Source organism: Myotis daubentonii, chromosome 14 (assembly GCF_963259705.1).
Source record: "Myotis daubentonii chromosome 14, mMyoDau2.1, whole genome shotgun sequence".
Classification (NCBI taxonomy): domain Eukaryota; kingdom Metazoa; phylum Chordata; class Mammalia; order Chiroptera; family Vespertilionidae; genus Myotis; species Myotis daubentonii.
The window spans coordinates 24,415,898-24,439,228 of NC_081853.1; the positions used below are offsets into that span (position 1 = coordinate 24,415,898).

General features: G+C 39.5%; 1 protein-coding gene across 8 annotated transcripts in view; it reads left to right on the plus strand.

The window, feature by feature from the left end:
- ATG7 (autophagy related 7) overlaps window positions 1-23,331 on the plus strand; it is a 246,801-nt gene that overhangs the window by 67,808 nt on the left and 155,662 nt on the right. For 6 of the 8 annotated variants that reach the window (XM_059663587.1, XM_059663588.1, XM_059663586.1 and 3 more), the window contains 4 exons: window positions 4,090-4,284; window positions 5,741-5,941; window positions 7,142-7,257; window positions 11,773-11,848. In XM_059663587.1, coding sequence (XP_059519570.1) covers window positions 4,090-4,284; window positions 5,741-5,941; window positions 7,142-7,257; window positions 11,773-11,848 — 588 coding nt within the window. The remainder of the gene's footprint in view (window positions 1-4,089; window positions 4,285-5,740; window positions 5,942-7,141; window positions 7,258-11,772; window positions 11,849-23,331) is intronic. The other 2 variants (XR_009448517.1, XR_009448518.1) reach the window with 1 other exon arrangement.

Below are 23,331 nucleotides of genomic sequence, written 5' to 3' on the forward strand. Positions count from 1 at the left end.
ACTCTGTAAGGCTGGGAAAAAGCACCACCATTCCTGCTGTGAGAATGGAGATGCCAGAGATACAAGGCTGGGAGACATTGAATTCCCATCTATCCAGAAGGAAGAGACCTCATTGAATACTCCAAACCATTAGGTGACACCCCAGTAAGGCCATAGAATTAAACATAAAAGCTAAAACTGCAGAGCTTCTAGGAGTAAGCAACTAGTGATCTTGTGATAAGCAAATATTTCTTGGGACCCAGAATACTGACCATAAGTGAAAAAATGTATAACTTGGACTTGGTCGAAATCTAAAGCTTCGCTTCTCAAAAGACACCATTAAGAGAATGAAAAGGCTGGCCAAAACTGAGAAAGTACTCATAGTATGTATATTTGGCAAACATTTTTATCCAGAATACATAAACAAATCCTACTACTCAATAATAAGAAGACAGACATACTGTTGTGTGTTTTTTAAGGGGCAAAAGACTTGGACAGGCACTAATTTCATAGTGAAGCTTTATAAATTTGCAGTGAACACATGCAAATGCTGAACATTAATAGTCATCAGGGAAATATGAATAAAAACCACAAAGATATATCACTACACACCCACTAAAATGGCTACAATTAAGAAGATTAACAGTGCTAAGTGTTATCAGGCTGTGGAGCAACCAGAACTCTCATAGTTGGCTGGCAAAACAAGGCCTTTGGAAATTAGTCAGGCAGTTTCTCATGGAACTAAACATACACCTACCTAATGACCCTAAAATTCCACTTTTAGGTATTTAAGAGAAATGAAAACATATACACAGGGATGGGCAAAAGTAGGTTTACAGTTATGAGTTATATTATTTATTAATTATTGTATTATGTATTTGTATTGTCTTCCATATGAACCACTGTAAACCTACTTTTGCCCACCCCTGTATACTAAAAGACTCACACACAAATGTCCATAATAGTTTTATCCATAATAGCCAAAATTTAGAAGTAACCCAGAAAGTGAATAAACAAATTGAGGTATATTCACACAACAAAACGGAATGTACTATCGATGCTTAACAATATGGATGAACCTCAAAAGCATTATGCTGAGTGAAATAAACCAAACATAAACAAGATATACTATAGGATACCACTTATGTGAGGCTCTAGATTAGGCAAAACCAATCAGGGTTTAAAAAGTCAGACTAATGCACCCCTATGTTCATTGCAGCATTATTTACAATAGCCACGACATGGAAAAACCTAAGTGTCCATTGATAGATGAATGATTAAAGAACGTGTGGTACATATATACAGTGGAGTATTACTCAGCCATAAAAGGAATTAAATGTTGCCATTTGTGACAACATGGATGGACCTAGAGGGTATAATGCTAAATAAGTCAGACAGAGAAAGACAAATATATGATTTCACTTATATGTGGAATCTAAAAAACAAAATAAATGAAGAAACAAACATAAATAGAGAGAATGAACTGATGGTTGCCAGGGAGGAGGGGGGTGGGGGATGGGCAAAAAAATGAAAGGATTAAGAAGTACAAATTGGCAGTTATAAATAGCCATGGGATGTAAAGTACAGCATAGGGAATATAGTAATATTATACCAACTATGTTGGTGCCACATGGTTACTAGACTTATCAGGTTGATCACTTCATAAGATGTATAAATATCTAATCACAGTTATACACCTGAACCTAATGTAATATTGCATGTTAACTATAATTGAAAAATACATTTTAAAAATATATCAGAACAGTGGTTGTCCCAGTGAGGTTGGAAAGTAGTGGGGATTGACTGGAAGGGGCTCAAGAGCATGTTCTGTATCTTTACAGGTGTGTTACAGTGGTTAATCTGCAGTTTTTCAAAACTCACTGAACTGTACACTTGAGATCTGTGCATTTCACTCTATCTGTAAATTATATCTTGTCCCCCAGCCACACAATTGACCATCTGGGGAGTTTTAGAAAATATTGGTGGCTGAGAGATTCCAGTTTAAATGGTTGAGGGAAAAGCCTGGCATTAGGAATGGATGGATCTGGAGAACATTATGCTAAGTGAAATAAGTCAGTCAGAGAAAGATAAATATCACATGATCTCACTCATTTTTGGAATATAATGAACAACATAAACTGATGAACAAAAACAGATCCAGAGACAGAGAAGCATCGATCAGACTGTCAAACCTCAGAGGGAAGGTAGGGGAAGGTGGGGGTAAAGGGGAAGAGATCAACCAAAGGACTTGTATGCATGCATATAAGCATAACCAATGGACACAGACACCAGGGGGGTGAGGGCAATAAGGGGATAAGAACACATATGTAATACCTTAATCAATAAAGAAATTAAAAACAAAACAAAACACCTCTCTGGGTGATTCTAGTGTGCAACCAAGGAGGAAACCTACTATTTTGCAACTTGCTGAATTCCAGCCTCAGGTGTATAAACCTAAATGGTGAGCCAGCGCCAATCCTAAGGAGGTTTATTGGCTGAAATTTTAGCAAGCAGAGAATTATTTAGGTTAGCAAAGTGGATGTGGATGATCATCTGTATTATTCAATAGGTTAGAATTGGTATTGAGTAATTATGCTTCATTCTTGGTGACAGTAAAATACCTAAAAACATGTTTGGACCAAGTTATCACCACTTAATATATTTTGTCAATTATAAGACAGTAAGTTTTCATCATCATCATCATGATTATTACTGTAGTTGTTGCTTTTCTTATTGTTTATTATAGTACTTGGTAGAAGTCCAATACTTAATAGATGAACGAATGAGGTCCCAAGAATTGTCTTTGTGGTGTTTTCATTGTTCAAATGGACTTGTTTTGAACATTTATTCTTTCTGAAGTCCTTTCTTTCTGTCTGGCGTCGTTTCCTGCTTTGCTAGCAACTTTTTTTTTTTTTAATTCTTTTAAAAATTGTTGCTGTTGTCACTATTGTCCTTCTTGAATTCCATAGATTAGATTTAAAGTTTAAGATTAGGAGAAAAATAGCTACAGTATACAAAATAGATTTTCCTTTGTAACAGGACCTACTTGCCCTGCCCCCTGAGCTATTTTTCTAGTAGGTAAGGGGTTTTGGCAAAGGAATGAAAAAGCTGATGTTTTCACAGACTTCCCTGTGGCCAGCTCTGTGCAGGGGATTAAGGGCGCAGTTTGTGATTCTAGAACTCTTTCTTTCTATGAGAAGTGAATGTCCCCAGCTTCTTTGGCACCTACATGTCTCATTGTTAATCTGCCAAGACACTCTGGGGCCAGCAGGGGGCAAATGGTAAATTACAGAACTATGTTAAAGCCCCTGTGAAAAATATTGAGTCCCCACCCTTGAAGAAAGCCCAGTTCGCCAGGCAACTTCTATTTTTGGACAGAGCAGGAGGCTTCACTTTAGTACCACATGCTGTCATCAAACCCCCTCCCCCATCCTAACCTCCTCACCTTCCAAACAAATATCTGCACAGTCATAAATAGATTTATAGATTTTTCTGGCTGAAAGTTAGCAAGTAGAGTTTTGGGGTTTGAGGTGTGTGTGTTTTTAATGTGTATAACCCTGAGAAGACTAAGGCAAGACTAGCAGTCATTCTGATCTCAACGTGAATTTATTAACTAAAATGATTTCTGTTATAACATCCCATTTGGAGATGTTATACTCTAAGGAAATGGAGAGAGGGCAAGCTGGAAACGAGTCGGAAGAGACAGCTCTACTGGGCAGAGGGGGTTTGTGCAGGCAGAGGGCATTTTGATTAAGTTTTTTGGCCTCAGATTTAAAGAAAGAGCAAAAGATAAACAGTTATCTCCAGGGTTCTTGCCTCATTTGGGAAGTGCCCCTGCCACCCACTTTGAAACTAGAATCCATATTTCTCTGTTTGCTGCTTTATCCAGACTTAGGGACCTTGTGGTGACAGGTCAAGGAGGTCTAGGATACAGAGGTAATGAAGCTTGACAGCACAGATAGCAAAAGGAAAAAGCAGCATACTTATGCATGGAGAAATATCTAGTTGCAAGAGACCATACATACATGCTTGTAGCTGTGGGAGACATGGGCTCTGAGACACCAACTATACTTCCGCTTCAGACATCTATATATCTGGGTGTTTCCCTAGAATGCCAGAGGGTTCAACATGAGCATCCCCATGCCTGGACATCCAGTGAACTTCTCCAGCGTCACCCTGGAGCAAGCCCGCAGGGATGTGGAGCAACTGGAGCAGCTCATCGAAAGCCATGATGTTATCTTTCTGTTGATGGACACCAGGGAGAGCCGGTGGCTTCCTGCCGTCATTGCTGCGAGCAAAAGAAAGGTAACGTGTGTGTATCCTGGGGCTTTTGTCTCTGGTTGTGATTTAATGCACCATCATCGTAAAGGGAGAAGTCCCCAGTTCACCCTCCCTCCAGAAAAGACATGTGCTTTGTGTCTACTACTGACACGGTACAAAAGGGCTTCCACTGCAGATTATCTGCCTCACAACCATCATCCAGCATAATAGTTATCCTTCACTGTTTAATTTTCATAGCCCTTTGAGGTACTCTATATTAGAAGGGGTACTCACACTAAAATGTAAGCTCCAAGAGGGCAAGACTGTCTTATTCACTACTATTTGGTCAGTGACACATTCGTTTATTTTGATGGTTAAATAAATTATGGTGCATACATGTGATGGAGTAATATGCAACCATTCATGGTTATGTTTTCAATGAATTTTAATAACATGGAAAATACTACATTATGTTAAATAAGCAAGATAAAATACTATATATATTTTATATCAATTATGCTTATATATAAATGTTTATATCTATATCTGTTTATAAGGAGGGAGGAAGCATGAAGAAGGGAGGAATGGAGAAAAAGAGAATGGGAGATAAAAGGAAAAATAATAGGAAGAAATCCCCCAAGTTATTATAGTAACTGTTTTAGCTATAAGATTGTTTCTGTTTTCTTTTCTGGTGTGGTTTTTCTATACTTTTCTAACTTTCTATATAACCAGAAATTTGGGAGAATAAGCTAAATTACAACTAAGAGAAATTCTCATAATACAAGTAAAAATAAAAGCTGTTCTTAAAAATCTATGTGAATGGCCGAAACCGGTTTGGCTCAGTGGATAGAGCGTCGGCCTGCGGACTGAAAGGTCCCAGGTTCGATTCCGGTCGGGGGCATGTGCCTGGGTTGCGGGCATATCCCCAGAAGGAGATGTGCAGGAGGCAGCTGATCGATGTTTCTCTCTCATCGATGTTTCTAACTCTCTATCTCTCTCCCTTCCTCTCTGTAAAAAATCAATAAAATATATTAAAAAAAAATCTATGTGAATGGTGAATTGTATAGTATATAAATTATATCTCAAAGCTATTATGAGAATAATCTATGTAGACATGACAGACCATAGCATAATTGTGGAAAGAAGGTGTTTAGGAAATATCAAAATGTGGTTTTATACACCTACCTTTTACCAGCTAAGTGACCTTGAGTAAATTATAGAGGTAACCTCTCTGACTTTCAATATCCTCATCTTTAAATAGAAAATGTTTGCTGGGACTTTTAAATGAAACTAAAAGAGAAAATTTATGTTAATCACTGTTAAATCTTTTGATTTAATAAGCCCTCAGTGTTGGGTAACTTTTATCAACATTATCTTCTAGTGTCTAATTACACTCATATGCAGATACTTAACAAAATAAATTTTAAAAGTTGACCAAATATGAAATTAGCCACATTTTAAAATATATGTCTCCTAATTCTAGTCTTTTATTCCTTGACAGCTGGTCATCAATGCTGCCCTGGGCTTTGACACATTTGTTGTCATGAGACATGGCCTGAAGAAACCTAAGCATCAGGGTGCCGGAGACTTGTGTCCCAGCCACCCTGTGGCACCCGCAGACCTGGGCTCGTCGCTTTTCGCCAACATCCCTGGTTACAAACTTGGCTGCTATTTCTGCAATGATGTGGTGGCCCCCGGAGATGTAAGTGAATTTCTTTGTGTTTCCAAATATTTCCTATAACTGTCTTATCCATTAGGCTAAAGAGACTCATGACTTTTTATGACTATTTAAATATTGTCTTCTAATAAAGAGAAGAATTCTTCAGTTTAGGGGGTGGCATTATCCCACTGTGAGCCTCATTGGCATCATCATCTGTGTACAGCTGTTCTCTGCTCACCAGTAAAAATGCAGTGACAAACCATTTTTATGCAAAGCCCAGCAAGGAAATGTAGGATGGACCAGTCCCTGTCATTGCTCAGCACTGTCTCTTGTGTGTATCTTACTGAAGAGAGCATTAAATGGGGAGTAAGACCCAGATTTTAGTTCTGGCTTGGACACTGCCTAATGGGGTAGTTCCAAAATAAGTCTTTTAGGCTACATGTGCTTCTGCAGAATGGGGCTGTGGCTCATAGCTGATCAGATTTAGCAAGTAAAAATACAGATTCCCTGTTAACTTTTTTTTTTTTTTAAATATATTTTATTGATTTTCCTCAGAGAGAGGAAGGGAGAGGGATAGAGAGTTAGAAACATCGATGAGAGAGAAACATCGATCAGCCGCCCCCTGCACACCCCCCACTGGGGATGTGCCCGCAACCCAGGTACATGCCCTTGACCGGAATCGAACCTGGGACCTTTCAGTCTGCAGGCCGACGCTCTATCCACTGAGCCAAACCGGTTTCGGCAGCCCTGTTAACTTTTAATTGCAGGTAAATAATGAATAATATTATAGTATAAGTATGTCCCAAGATCTGCTCATACTAAAAAAGTATTCATTGTTTATTTAAAATTCAATTTCAGCTAGTGCCTGGCCAGTGTGGCTCAGTAGTTGAGCATCAACCTATGAACTAGGAGGTCACAGTTCGATTCCCAGTCAGGACATATGCTTGGGTTGTGGGATCCATACCCAGTGAAGAGTGTGCAGGAAGCAGCCAGTCAATGATTCTCTGTCATTATTGATGTTTCTCTGTCTCCCTTTCCCTTCCTCTTTGAAATCAATAAAAATATTTTTTAAAATATTAAAAAAAGAAAAGAAATTATATTATTTGAGGCTGAATGTTCTTTGCCAACAGTGAGCATGTGGTTATGTTGTATAACTTTATCATGGAGGATTTTCATGCCTCAGCCAACCAGAGTTGAGTGGAATAGACCTTTTAGCACATGTCAATGATTGTCTCTCTGTAGTCAACCAGAGACCGGACCTTGGATCAGCAGTGCACTGTGAGTCGTCCAGGACTGGCCATGATTGCAGGAGCCCTGGCAGTGGAATTGATGGTTTCTGTTTTGCAGCATCCAGAAGGGTGAGTTGGCTATTTAGAGATGGGTATTTAAACAAAGAAAGTTTTTGTGTCTCCTTGGCCTTTTCTCAGCCTGACTCTTCTGAGATGTGTGTTACTCTTTCTGTTCTCAAAAAAATAAGACTTAAAAAAACCTGGGGTGATTCTTTGGCTGGGAAGAACTTGTCATGCAATCTTTGGGGCTACATCTCTACATCCTTTTGGATTTAAACTCTCCTAGTTTGCTTTGGTGACTCTTTATACAGAAGAATAAAAATTTTGGTACAGGCCTTAGGACTTTCATGCTTTTATTTTATTAGTAACTTTTATCTCCTTAGCCCTGAACATATATATCACATAAGATAGAAATTGTATTTGTATATAACAGAGATCCATCTTCAGTGACTTAGCCAAACGGGGCTTTATTTTTCTTATGCAGCAAGAAGCTCAGAGGAAGGCAGTCCAGGGCTGGTACAAAGGCTCTATTATGCTATCAGGTACTCGAGTTCCTTCTTGTCATTCACTAAGCCACTCTTTGCTTTCTTTCTTATGCTTGTCACCTTGTGGTAAAAAAAAAAAAATGGCTGCTCTACCTTCAATATTGCTTCTGTGTTATAGTTAAGAAGAAAGGCACTGGCCAGGTAGCTCAGTTGGTTAGAATGTCATCACAATACACTAAGGTTGCGAGTTTGATCCCCCGTCAGGGCACATATAAGAATTGACCAATGAATGCATAAACAAGTGGAACAACAAATTGAGGTTTTTCTCCTCTCTCTCCGCCCCCTTCGTCGCTCTCTCTCTCCCCTCCTTTCTCACTCTAAAATCAATAAATGAAAAATTTTTTTAAAAAGAAGAAGAAAGAAATGAACAAAAGATAAAAGTTGTGCCCACCTGAGGCTTACCCATCTTTTAAAGAGCTTTCCTGGAAGACTTATCCATTGATTCTAACTTCAATATCACATGACCTTTCACTCTTAGCTACAAGGAACTCTGACAGTTACCTTGGCTGGGCACATTGCCTCTCTGAATAGAACTGTGATAAGACAGAAGTGGAGATGTGGGGATAAGGACACATATGTAATAACTTAATCAATAAAGAAATTAAAAAAAAAAAAGACAGAAGTGGAGAATGGATGTTGATTAGGAACCAGCAGTGTCTGCACACTCATTTTTTAAAAATTCTGTATATATTTTAATCCCCAGAAGATGTTGTTATTGTTATATTGTTGGTATTGTTTTACTAGCATTTTCCTTTTTTGTTACTTTTAATTTCTTTCTCTGACTTTAAGCTTCCAGCCAAGGGCATTTTCCTTCTTCCTGAAGAATACCTTTTATTATCCTTTACAAATGCTAGTGACAAATAAATTTGTTTTTGTTTATCTGAAAATGTCTTTGTTTTATCTTTAAGTTTAAAATATATTTTTACTGTGTATAGAATTCTAGATTGGAATCCAACATGTGGAAAGTCTATCCTGTTGTCTCTGATTACCTTCTTCTTTGTTGCAGAATTGGGAGTTTATCCTGTTGCTGATCCTTTGATACAATTTGTTTTTCTTCCTCTTCCCCTCCCCCCAGTTGTTCTTAAGCTTTTCTCATTATTGTTGGATTTCAGAAGTTGGACTATGATTTACCTACTGTATTTATTCTGATTGTGTTTTCTATTGCTTCTTGAATCCATGTCTTGATGTTTTTCATCTGTTGTGGAAAATTCTCAGTCATTATCTGTTAAAATATTCTTCTGCCCCTTCTCTCATGCTGCTTTCCTTTTGAGTCTCCAATGGCATATCAGTTAGAATCATCTATGCTCTTTTCTGTATTTTCCATCACTTTGTCTTTCTTTGCTTTGGTCTGGCTTATCTTCCAATTTACTAACTCACTTTTTTTCTGTTTCTAATGTATGTTAAAACCATCCACTGGGTTTTAATTTCATTATTAAATGTTTTATTTCCAGAATTTCAACTTTATCTTATTTTACACATTTCCTGTTCTCTGCTAAAGTTGTGATATTGGTCTTTTTCATTCCTTGATAACATTTAACTATGTTTTTCTTTTAAGTTCTTATCAGATGTCTCTCTTATCTGGATCTCCTATGGGTCTTTTCCTATTGTCTATTGTTTTCTTTGGCTTTTGGTTATATATTGTCTCCTCATAAACCCAGTGTTCTAGAGAGAGTGTGTGTGTGTGTGTGTGTGTGTGTGTGTGTGTTTAAGAAAACCTTTTTATTATAGAAAATTCAAACATATGAAAGAAGATATATACATAAATAATAAACCCCTAGTATACACCACCCAGCTTCAATAATTACGAACACATGGCCAGTCATTATTTACCTGTGCTGCTCTCCATGTTTTCTCCTCCTCTGACTGGTTTATTTTAAATCAAATCCAAGACATAGCATTTTATTCAGAAAAATGTATCGTTTCAGTATATATGTCACTGTTTTTATCTTATTTTATTTTTTAAAATATATTTTTACTGATTTCAGAGAGGAAGGGAGAAAGAGATTGAAACATCAATGATGACAGAATCATTGATCAGCTGCTTCCTGCATGCCCCTTCTGGGGTTCGAGCCCGCAACCAAGGCATATGCCCTTGACCGGAATTGAACCTGAGACCCTTCAGTCCACAGGCTGACGCTCTATCCACTGAACCAAACGGACTAGGGCTATGTCACTGTTTTTACATATAAAAAAATTAAAGGCAATTTCTTAATAACATCACATGTCCAATTAGTATTTAAATGTCTCACTTCCTTGAATCTGGTTGGTTATTTGTTTATTTTTATTTTTTTACAGAGAGAGGAAGGGAGAGGGGGAGAGATAGAAACATCAATCAGCTGCCTCCTACACGCATTCTACCAGGGATCGAGCTGCAACCTGGGCATGTGCCCTGATCGGGAATCGAACCAGCGACTTCCTGGTACATGAGTCGATGCTCAACTACTGAGCCACACTGGCCGGGCTGCTTGGTTGTTTTTGCTTGAGTACTGGACATTATACCATATTATGAACATTTATAGAGATTATGTGATTTACATTTCCTTCTGGCAAACTGCTAGGCCAAATGGATTATCAGTCCTAGAATTCCTAAATATAATTAGGATTTGTCTATTTCTGGTTCACCTTTGCTCTGAGGATATAGCCCCAGCTCAAAGCTCAGGATATTTTCCATGGTTCCTCCTTTTTGGCAGACCTCAAACTGTAGTTTTCCCTCTAGCCCCATGAGTCTGTCAGTATCTCTGTTCAGCTTCTGATCCTTGTCTACCAACCTTTTTTGACGTTGGCAGTCACTTTATGGAAAAAAGCTTCTCTTGCAAATACTTGGTTTACTTCTATGGGCTTCTCTCCTCTCGCAGATCTTGGCGCTGCAATTCTTCCATACCTTGGTAGCTCTCTAGGTTTACATATAAGAGGAAATAGATGAGTGGGTTGGTATTCTTTGTTTCAGTTTGACCTTGGGCCTTTTAGTCAATAAGTTTAACACATTGTATATATTTTATATTAAAGATACAAAAATTAGCACAATTGTAATCTGGACCTCTACCTTCTCCAAGCAAGGAAAAGATCTTACTTTATGACTTAACAATAGAATTAATTCATCTTGTAATAAAAGTGAGGCAAAATTGAATTAATTTTAAAAATTAATTTTAAAGAGAAAGAAGTGGCTTCCTGACAGGAAGTATCTGGGAGAAAATCTTGGAGAGCTGATTCTAGGACAGCCGTGGGCAAACTACGGCCCGCCGGCCGGATCTGGCCCATTTGAAATGAATAAAACTAAAAAAAAAAAGACCGTACCCTTTTATGTAATGATGTTTACTTTGAATTTATATTAGTTCACGCAAACACTCCATCCATGCTTTTGTTCCGGCCCTCCGGTCCACTTTAAGAACCCATTATGGCCCTCGAGTCAAAAAGTTTGCCCACCCCTGTTCTAGGATTTCCTGACACTGACCCCTCTGTCTGCCATGTTTTCACTGGTTGTGAGCTGAAACCAGGTCCTGTATCGCATGTCTTCTGTACTGTAAGCAAACACATCATTGTTCAGGAAGGAATGTACTCATTCTTCTGCCCAATTAGTTCCTCACTCTTCTTTCTCCTTCCTTCATTTTGGTAGCATTTACATCAGCTCAAGAAGTTATGGTTGGAAAGTTTTTCATTTCAAATTCCAATATGAAAATGTGCTGTGGTGTTTTATAAGACTGTCTCAGAATAATCAAGGTATCGTAACCAAAGATTGTGCTCAGCAATTTATCTAACTTATTTCTCATTTATTTCTCACAACCATATAATTCCTGTTTTATAGGTGATAGACCTGAAACACAGAGAAGTTAAACAAACTTCTGGTCTTTCTGATTCCAAAACTCAAGCATTTTTTAGTACTGTTCTGCCTTCCCTGCAAGGGAAATCAGTTCTATGCCACCTAGCAAGGGGCTTTTGGTTATCCTTACAAATCTTACGTGGACTGCCTCCAGATCACCCTCACATGTGTTAAACATAAACCTTTATTAAATGAGCCGCTCTAATCATTTCCTTTTCTCAGGGGCTACGCCATTGCCAGCAGCAGTGACGACCGCATGAACGAGCCTCCAACCTCTCTTGGGCTTGTCCCTCACCAGGTTAGTGATTTGGAAATGAAATCACAATTCTGGACCTGATCCCAGGGGGAAAGTATTTAGGGTCACTTTACATGTCATCAGCCCAATCCATCTGTTCTTCACCCTACTTACCCTCCAGCCTCTCTGGGATTTCAGCGAGAGTGCTTTATGACCACTAGGAAAGTATCCCATTCTGCAGATGGTGACAAAATGAAATCATGAACAAGCAGCATTACCAGAGTCTTAGATGCATTTAGCATGTTGACTAGCAGTCTCATAATAGAGGAGACAAAGAAAGAACGGGCTTTGGAATCAGCCAGACAGAGGTTTAAATAATAGCCCGGCAGTTATTAAGATGGTCTTCCTTGGTCAAGTCACTAAACTTCTGTGAGCCTTAGTTTTCTTATCTATAAAATGGAGACAGTAGTATCTGCCTCATTGTAGAGATAAAGGATGATACATAGAAAGGGCTCAGCAACAGTGAGTGCCTGTCATAGCCCCTCAATAAATATGCCTGCTATGTTTGTTGCTGTTGTTTATTATTATTATTATTATTAACGCCCTAGCCAAATACAAAGCTTTTATAGGCATGTTTAGGAAATGTGCAGCATCAACAAAAAGTGAGTTGTATTTTCAGGAAAAGAATCTGAAGCATCCTAAGAAAGGTCCACTGAGAGCAAAAAAGAAAAAAAGTAGTGGAATGAAAATTTAGAATTCATCTTGCCTTTTCAGTAGTTCTCTTATTCTATGTTTGGAGGAATGAAGAGATTTTCTAGTCTTAAGTTTTGAAAATCATTTCTCTAGTTTTCATGTGTGCAGTCAGTTTATAACAGGCAGGCTGTGTTTGTGCATGAAGCGGTGATAGTGTCTGAGAGTCTTGTCTGATAATTTTCGAGGACAGACTCACAGATCTGTGCAGGGAGCAGGGTCTATCTCTCTCGCTGCGTCCCCTCTGCTCACCTCCTCTCATCTGGGACAGACCTATCATGTTCCAGTTAAAGATGAGAATAGGAGAGGGAAAATTACTTGTCCACAGTCATAGAGTGAGATAGTGGACAAGCTGCAATCCAGACCTAAACTTGGCACTCTGACCAGTGCTCTTTCAGAGATTTTGTGAGTGGAAAGAGCCCTGACCTGCACATTGGAAGAGTTAGCTTCAAATCACTACTGCAGCCCTCTTGCATGAACTCACCCGCTATAGACCTGAGTTAGTTTCCTAACCATCCCTGAGCCTCAGTTTTCATATCAGTAAAAGCAGGTGCTTTACCTTGTGTCCAGGATTGTCTATAACAAGGCTTTGTTGTAAACCATAAGACACTGTGCAGTGTGACCTCTCCACCCTGCCTCACAAAGGTGGCATTTATTTGACATGAATGTGTTAATCTTTTCTACGGAAACATTTCCAGAGGACCCAACAGACTCCAATATCATGAGGAAGCGGTCTTCCAGAGCCAACCTCTGCTCCTCACACTGTCCTCTCATTCGAATCCCCACGCTCTCCTCTTTTTTGTGTCTCCTTCTCTTTCTTCTGACCTTGAGATGTGCCCTCATCTCCGTTACAGATTGCATACTGAACGGGGCCTTAATTAAATTTTCAGTCATGCCCCTGCACTGGTTTCCTTCTTTAAGTCCTTTATGTTAAATTACCACAGTTGTAGTTTTCTCAGTGCTGAGGCCAGAGGGCAAAACAGTCCCTTTATAGAAGGGGTCCAGTGTCAAAATGCATGTGCCCATGTTTTTAAAGTACTATGGCAACTAATCCCTCTCAGTGTTACTTACTCCCATTGAGCCTTGCAATTGTTTGTCAATCATCAACTCTTCTAGTTCTTTCTCTTGATTTTCAAATGTCTGCAGGATTATTTTGGTTGTTGGTCATCTCTTCATTTGGCCTTTTCAAAGGCTAAAGAATAACGCAGCCATATATGGGGAAAGCCCAGTGTGTGTGTGTGTGTGTGTGTGTGTGTGTGTGTGTGTGTGTGAGATATTACTTGTTTACATTATTTCAAATTTTGAGCCTTTATTTTTAGCTACTTGCTAAAAAAGAAAGTGGAGAAAGAACTTGAAAATTATTAAGCAGGGTTGTGTGTTCCCTATTTATAGGCTTTACATTTCTTTTGTGTGTGTTTTTAAGTGGAGTCCATTTATGCAGCTGTGTTTGGGTTAGGAGAACATCCTTTCCACAAAAGCACGGGGCTGTGTTACAATGCCCTGTTGCAGACGCAGCATTTCCCTCATCCTCTTCCTGGCTCTCCGAGGCTAATGGTTTCCTGTCGGAGAGGAATCCTGTCAGCCGCTTCGTGTGCTTTATACAGAGAGTGACCAGTGATGTTTCCTGGGCTCATTTTCCTCAATTCCCAAAGGAGAGTGTTTATCAGTTGACCCTGTGGAAGGAGCTGTGGTAGGAAAGTGATAGTCCTTGGACAGAGCATCACAGGGCCCCCACCAGAAACTCATTGTGTAATCTGGGGGAAGATGCCTAAGTAGCCTGCACTCATGGTGCCTCTGCTCTCCTCCGCCCTGACCTGGGAGGCTTAAAGATTACTTTGTTGATCTCTCTGTGGGACCATAGCCAGAATTTAGCCCATCCAAAGATTGACCAAGTGCAAAAAGAGGCTTGATTAGGCCCTGGAATTCAGTGAGAGTCAACCTGGGGGGAAAAAAGAAAAGCCCCTCTTACTCAACTTGAAAACCGTGAAAAAACCATTTGAAGGTGAGAAAATAGGCTTATGGGTTTGTTCTTTTTTAAAGTCTCTGGCACAGTATACATGAATGGGATTCTGTAAGCAGGCAGCAGTAAGTATAAGCCACTTTCTGTCTACAAAGAGTGATTTTTTAATTTGTCATTTTATTGATGTATAAAAGGCATAGAGAATCACACAAATCCTTACGTTTACAGCTTTATTATAAAGCAAACACACTCACGCACCCAGCAGACAGATAAAAATAAAAGGTTATCAGGCATTCCCAAAGCCCCCCTCATGCTTCTTCTTATTAGTGCCTCCTTCCTACACAGAGGCAAGCATCTCTTAACTCCACACCACGGGAGACTTTTGTCTAATTTTGGACTTCCTATAAGTGAAATCATATAGTATATACTCTTTGGAATCTGAATTCTTCTCTAGAGAGAACTTTTTATTGTAGATTGTAGCATAGTATTATTCCCTCTGTGGCCTGTCAAGTGGGATATTTTTTTTTTTTTTAAAAAGGTCTTTTCCTGGCTCTTGGGGTGGTGGCTGAGTACTGTGAGGCCAGACTCTTTTTCTTAGTTCTTTGGTGAGAGGCACAGTTCAGGAGCTATAAAATGGATAAGCCATTCCTGATACCTCCAGGAAGTTGATTTGCATGCTGGCGAGAGATTCTGAATGTGACAGAAATTAGCCCCTTATGAAGCTGCTGATCATTTGGCTGGACATCCATTAACGAATGAATAACAAGGTGGCAATGCAACAGTCATTCAAACACCCTGGTCATTAATATTGCAGTCCTGGTCTTATCCCATTTGTGGAGTAGGCAGTGCACGTCTTTTGTCTTTGGGTGAATGCACTCTTGGTTCTCAAGTACTGATGAATAAAGACCCTGAATGTGTATGTTCTTCCTTGGGGTTTGGACTTGCCAACCCCATGATTCTCTCAGGCTCTTGAATTCTTGCTTTTAGTTACTTTCAGAAAAGTAGAACAAAGCTCAAACTAGGACAGGACCCTGGGAGGGACCTGGCCTGGGAAATCTCTAAGGAGGCAAATGCTGAGATAGAGCTTGGTCTCTCTAGCCAGGCCTTGGACTAGTTATTTGACCTCTCTGCAGAGGCTGTGCCCCACAAATCCTCAGGCCTTTATCTTTTAATAAGGTCTCTTTACTGTGCTCAAGAAATGCTTTTCTCAGTGTGTGTTTAGGGATATGGGCAGACTGCCTACTGAGAAAGAAGGTTAAAAACCTAAGTGATAAGAGCGTATTTCCTGAGTTATAGCCCAATAAAAGGAATCTCCTCCCTCTTCTGGTTCTATACCCCTCAGATTGATAACTGGAAATGGCAAGAAAAGTGGACAGTCCAAATGTCTGCTGTTTCACCATATCAGTCAGCTATTGTAGTTTATAACCCACTCATCCTCCCTCCCTCCATTCAATCCCTTCTACAAATGATCCCCAAACACTGACTCTGTGCCAAGCACCACTCAGTTCAGAGAGGTTAAGTAATTGGCACAGGATCACCCAGTGTTTAGTTCCATTTACTTTTGGAGTCATCTGAGGTGTTAGATGTACCCATTTGGATGTGGTGGAATCTGTTCCAGTGGGGTGGCACCTGAATGAGGATGTGGGTACAAGACCAGCAATATCTGGGCTTCCTGTGTGAGACCCTAGAATAAGAGAGGGGGATTCCCTTTCCTTGGTACACAAAGGAGAGGATAAAATACAGATAGTGTCAGAGTTCAGAAGCATCACAGGTAGCATCTCATCCCAAGAGAACTTGAGTATAACTTTATCAGTTGAAGGATGTTACTTATGCCCCAGGAGTTCTGCTCCCTGATGAGGCTGTCCTGTTTGAGAGGTCCCACATGCAAGCCAGTCAGAAGGCTATGTATGGTCATTCAGATCTGATTCGAATCCCAACTTTGCCTCTTAATTTTATTTTCACCGATTCATTCATTAGCTCATTTTACAAAAGGATTTGAAGCAGCTCTTGTCAGTTGTATTTGTGTGACCTCGCTGAACTTCATATCTTACATCAGTAAAATGGGGATATTCCTATGTAATAAAAGGATAATATGCAAATCGACTGAATGGCGGAAAGACCAGTTGCTATGAAGCGCTGCTCAGCCACAAGCTGGGCTGACAGCTGGCGAGCACAGTGGTGGTGGTGGGAGCCTCTCCAGCCTCCTCAGCAGCACTAAGGATGTCCAACTGCAGGGAGCTGGCCTAAGCCGTCAGTCAGACATCCCCTGAGAGCTCCTGGACTGTGAAAGGGCACAGGCTGGGCTGAGGTACAATACCCCTCCTGACCCCGAGTGCACGAATGTCATGCACCAAGCCTCTAGTAATATAATAAACTCCTGGGATTCATGTACAGAATAAATTATATGACATTTACTAAGCACTAGCACAGTTCTGAGCACATAAGAGACACTTGTAGATGTTGGTTTTATCTTTCTCTTTCACTTTTAATTAAAATGGTAAAGTGGGAGCTTATCTACTCTCCTAAAAATTAAATTACAAATAATCTCATAAAACTCTGGAAGCAGTGAGTGAGTAGGGAACAGTTGGCAGGATTAGTTCCATTATGCAGAACTTTTCTAATGATGACACTGGCTCATTTCCAGCTTACTTCTGCCCCATGGAGACTCCAGTTAGATGAGAGGTGGGCCAGTCGTAGTAGCTGAAGCTGTTGTCCGAAACAAAGACCACTGTGGTGTGTGTGGGGTTTTGCAGTTGCTAAACTCTCCATTTTGGCATTGAATTTGATTAAGACTCTTTTCAACATCCAACAGCGATCTGGGGTTTGGAGTCCGTTTTTATTTATGCAAACTCCAAGCTCAGGAAATATTGCCAAGCCTGCTAGAAACTTGTGTGAATTAAAGCAGTAGGTTCCAGTTGTGGTTGCAACTGTGCCTTCTCAGAATGGCTGTTTCTGGGCATTGGATCTTCACTTCCCATCAAGGAGAGGCAGGCTTGGAGCTCCAGTTGATTTTACTCAGCTGAGGTGCAAACAGCAGCATGGAAGGGACCCCTTCTATTCCTGATCTGTTCGTTTTGTATCCAGCTGGGCATAATCCACTGAAGATAACTTAATCCTCCCAGGCTCTGGTAGTGGCCATCTAGATGCTGAGTTTTTCGTTCTGGGTGTTTTTTTGTGTGTGCTTTTTTGGTGTTTGTTTTTAAATTTCTCTGGCCTTCTCTCTCTTTTTTTTTTTTTTTCTCCTTTCTTTCTTTAACCCCTCCTGGCTTTCATCTCCCAGACTTTGGAGCCAGAAATAACAGAACTGAGTATCCTGGCTTTGCTACTTGGTAGTTGTAGAATCTTAGGCAAGCCATTCCACCTCACTGAACCTTGATTTCTTATCTGGAATGTGAGGGAGGGCACTGGATAGTAGTGAGGAGCATAGGAAAACACCCAAGAGCACTAGACACAGGAATGGCACTTAATAAATGTCAGTGCTCCCCTTCCTCCCACAGACCATCATTTTCCACATTATTCTAGGCATGCCTTCCTGCCACAGTTAGGAGGGAGCAGTTGTTTATGTGGAAGGAAAAAGGGAGAGGAATAAGCACTTTCTGGGAGGCATAGGAGAGGCAGAGAAGATGGGTGAGAAGGGTGCTCAGTGATTTGGAAACTCCAAAAGGTGGCCAGTGTATCTGTAAAAGAGAGAGTTGGGCGGGTGGGGGGCAGTGGAGGAGGAGAGGCAGGCAGGATCTCATAGGCCATTTTAAAGGTTTGAACCTTCAACCCAGGGGCAACAGAAAGCCATTGAGAAAATATAAAGTAAGTCATGATAAGGTTTGGGTGCTGCATGGAGAATAGACTAGAGGCAATATGAGTGGATCCTGGGTACAGAATTAATTTAATATCTTAAGGCATTAAGTGGAAGACAGCCTGATCCAGGGGCTCCCACATCTGGCTGTGTATCAGAATCACCTTGGTAGCCATTTCACAATACACATTTTCCAGCCCAGATTCATGAAATGACCTTTGGTATTTGAGAACCACAGCTTCAGTCTATAAAAATGGCTTTTTTTGGTAGCATCCTATGGGACAAAGTACGTAACTCGTCGAGGTAACACAGACCAAATTCTGCTCTTTGAACATGCCTTTGAGTTGTGTGCTCCCACCAATGCTACCCCTGCCCTCCCTCTTCCCCTCCCCCTATCCCAAGCAGGTGTTCCTGCTTGTGAGCCTTTGGATGCTAATTAGGTGCACACAGGTGTGTGTGTTAAATTCAGGCCGATCCACCCCCACCCTGCTCAGAACAGCATGGAAGTGAGGCCGAACCAGCATTTAAAGTCCCTGCTCTGATGCTTTTTCCTTTCTGCGGTGTTTTTACTTATCCTGGTGAGAAGAGCATGTCCTGTTTATAAGGCCCTGTTAACCCAATGCAGATATCACCAAGTGCCTCATGGATGCCTGACAATGGAGATTTCAGTTCAAGCTGCTTTTTTCCTTTGTGGTCCTGGGGTGCTGAGAGGTAAGGGAGTCAAGAATCCACAGCTAATTATATTTCTTCTAAGTCTGTCATTCCCAGGTGGGTTTTTAAATATTCAAATGGTAGCACATATTGTAGAGTAGTTTTAGACACAAAATATTTTTTTTCCTAGAAGGCTACACAGGAAACTGATGTTGTTGATAATTTTTGGCAAGAGGGGTTGGGGGCAATTGAGACCTATACTTCCATTTGTACTTTTCGTACGGTTTTGAAAATGTTAATGAAGATTGTTATTTTTTTTTACATCACCTTTTTGGAGGTATAATTTATATACAATAAAATGCACCCATTTTAAGTGTGCATTTTAATGAGTTTTGACAAGTGTATACACTCGTATGTAATCACCACCACCACAAACAAGATCTAGAACATTCCCAATCACCCCCAAAATGTCCTTTGTGCCTCTTCCAAGGTAATATCCCCACTCTCAGCCCCAGGCAACCACTGGTTAGATTTTCATATGGGCCATTTTAATTTTTTATTTTCTGTATTAAGAGAGAATAACTTAATCTACATTTTTTAAAATGAATAAAATGTTTAGTTAGGCAGGCAATGTTTGACCCTCCTAAGGAATCCCTCTTACTTTCCAAAAGCTAGGTAGAGAGGCATGTGTGTTTGTGAAATAGGCAGCTTTTCTCTCACTCCAGAGTGGGGAGATTGAGAAGCCAGTATTCCAAAGAGGCCATTTCAAAGGAAGTTAAATATTTCATTAAAAAAAAAAAAGAAAAGTGTAGTTAATATGCTATGGGAATACAGGTTATTTTTTTGTTTGCTCTTTTGTTTTCTGTCATGTGTTGATTGTTTTTATTATAGGTAGAGTTAAATTTTTTAAATAGCTGTTTAATATCTACTTCCTCTAAGGAAAGATTGCAGCAAATATTAGTAATAGAATAAGAGTTTAGAGTAAGCTGTGTGCAATCCCAAAAGTTAGAGAATTTACTTTGAGCAATGTCAAGAGGCCTTAGTTCCTACGTGAAGGGAGAAATAACTTTAATATCATTTTGTAAAGCCTTTTCATTAAATGTTAATTTAGATGTGGCCTAAATTAGGTGGGTGTGGTACTATTCCTACAAAATGGGGAAAGAATGAAAGGCTTGCTAACTACTTCCATCTGTTTCAAAGAACAGAAAGGTGTAAATAAGGTTGGTAACTAAAAGCATTTGTTTCACATGCTTGCCTGATGAGAATCCCCTGGGGCTCCTGTGAAACATACAGATTCTCAGGCCTTACCCCAGACCTTTGGAATCAAGTTCCAGGCGATTCTTATCAGGCGAGTTTAGAAAAGTACTGAAGGAGCATATTGCTTTACTTCAGTGGTTCTCAACGTTGGCTGCACATTAGAATCACCTGAGAATCTTTTTAAAATCCTGATTTCTGGGCCTCATCCTCCGGAAATTCTGTTTTTTTGTTATGGGGTGCAGCCAGGGTTGAGAACCACTGCTTTACATACTTTGTACACTTCTAAGTACGAAGGTGATGATGAAGTTTTCTCCAAGTAAGGGACAAATTCTTAGAATTTTTGTGATTATGAATCGGGGCCTGTCCTCTCTAAATTGGTGTGACTATGTTTATTAAGATTGCCTATGAAACCTGGATTTTGGATTTCTCTGGGATGTCTAAAGAAGGTGCTAAAATTTTAAGTAGCAACCCCTGCTCTTTAGCTTTTACGCATTTCTTGTAAGATTGAGGGAATGTAGATCCTGTTGTGGAAGCTCAGTGCATTTGTAATAGTGAGGATTTAAAAATTGTTGGGGAAGGCCTTCAAATTGCCTGGATGGTGGTAAATTGGAGGGTTTTTTTTGTGTTTTCTCTGTAGAGTTTAGATATTAATAATTTGGTAAGCTTTGGGGTGTTGGTGTTTATATCATTTCATAATGAATGATATTGAGTATCTTTTATGAGCCAGTCACTCTGCTGTGTGCAAATGCAAATAGTGCAACCTGTGTCTTGCCCTCTAAAAACAAGAGATAAGTAATTTTTAAAAAATAACTATAGCACACAGGTTGATCCTAAATTCATATGGAAAAGCAAAGGACCCAGAATAGCCAAAATAATCTTGGGGGGGGGGAAAGAATAAAGTTGGAAGACTCACACTTCCCAGTTTCAAAACTTACTGTAAAGCTACAGTAGTCAAGACAGTGTAGTGCTATCATAGGATAGTCAGATAGATCAACAGAATAGAATTCATTTATGGTCATTTGCTGATAGTTCGGAGGGGAGGAGAAGAGTCTTTCCAAAAAAGGGTTGGGACAATTGGATTCCCACATGCAAAGTAGGGATTTTCAACCTTTACCTTGCACCATATACAAAAATGAACTCACCCAGCTGATGTGGCTCAATGGTTGAACACATCAATAAAAAACATATTTTAAAAAATGAACTCAAAATGGAAGACAAACCTAAATGTAAGAGCTAAAATTGTAAGACTTGAAGAAAGCATAATAAATCTTCATGATCTTCATTATACAATGATTTCTTATATATGGCACCAAAAGACCAAGCAACAGTAGAAAAAATAAACAAGACTTAATGAAAATAAAGAAGTTTTGTGCTTCAAAGAACATCATCAAGTGAAAAGAAACCTACAGAATGGGAGAAAATATTTGAAAATCATATATCTGATAAGAAACTTGTATCCAAAATATAGAGAGAGCTCTTCAAATTAACAATAAATAGAAAACCCAGATTAAAATTTGGCAAGTAATTTGAACAGACATTTCTCCAAAGAAGATATACAAACAGTCAAGAAGCACATAGGAAAATGCTCAAAATTAGTAATCATTAGAGAAATGCAAATAAAACCCACAGTGAGATATCACTTTACACTCACTGGAATGACTATAATAATGATTTTTTTTTAAAAAAAGGCAATAACAAGTATTGACAAGAAGGTGGAGAAATTGGGAACCTCATACCTTGCTGGCAGGAATGTCACTTTGGAAAACAGTATAGCAGTTCTTCAATATATTAAGCATATAGTTACCATCTGACACATTGATTCTACTCTGTGTAAAGAAATGTCTATCAACTGATGGCTAGATAAACAAAACGGTATATTTATACAGTGGAATATTGTTTGACAACAAAAAGGAATGAAGTACAGGTACATGATGCAATATGGGTGAAAACATTATGCTGAGTGAAAGAAGACAGTCTTGTATGATTCCCTTTATAGGGAATAAGCAAAATAGGCAAATTAATAGGCATAGAAGGCAGATTAATTGGCAAGTGCTGTAAAATGTGGAGAATGGGGACTGATTGCTTATGAGTTCTAGTTTTCTTTTTGGGGTAATGAAAATATTCAGAAATTAGATACTGGTGATGGTCATACACCTCCATAAATATATAAAAGCCACTGAATTGTATGCTTTAAAAAGACAAATTTTATGTTACATTAATTCAGTGGTTCTCAACCTATGGGTGGCGACCCCTTTGGCGGTCGACCGACCCTTTCACAGGGGTCGCCTAAGACCATCCTGCATATCAGATATTTACATTACGATTCATAACAGTAGCAACATTACAGTTATGAAGTACCAACGAAAATACTTTTATGGTTGGGTCACAACATGAGGAACTGTATTTAAAGGGCCAGAAGGTTGAGACCACTGCATTAATTATATCTTAATAAATCTGTAATTTAAAAAAACACCTATTACACAAGGTATTTTGATGGTAAATGCCAAAAAGAGGAATTCCAGATGATAGAAACATTATTTCTAAGTGGGTGGTAGGTTGAAGGTTTATGAAAGAAGTGTGTTTGAGTTGAATGGCTTTTAAGGAAGATACAGATTTGGATATGTAGTTATTTCCAAAAGGAAGAATTCTGAGTCCCAGAATTTAGCATGAGACAAGCTGTGAAATCCGGGAATGTCTTTGGAATGGAAGTTGTAGTTCAGCTTAGCATTTGTATGGGGCCTGTGAAAAGATTTAATCCAAGACATAATTAGAAGGGCTGGTTGGGCCAGATTAGGGGGAATCTTAAATGCCAGAATAAGGAATTCTCTGCTGAATTTGATTAGCTTCAGGAACTTGATTAAAAATGACACACCTTCCCGGCCTGTATGGCTCAGTGGTTGAGCATTGACCCATGAACCAAAAGTTCCCTGATTCTATTCCAGGTCAGGGCACATGCCTGGGTTACTTAATGGGCTTGATCCCCAGTAGGGGGCGTGCAGGAGGCAGCGGATCTATGTCTCTCTCATCAATGTATCTATTTCTCTTTCCCTGTCCCTTCCTCTCTAAAATCAATAAAAACATATACAGTGGAACCTCTTTTCTCAGATATCTCCCTCTCTAACAATTCACTTCTTA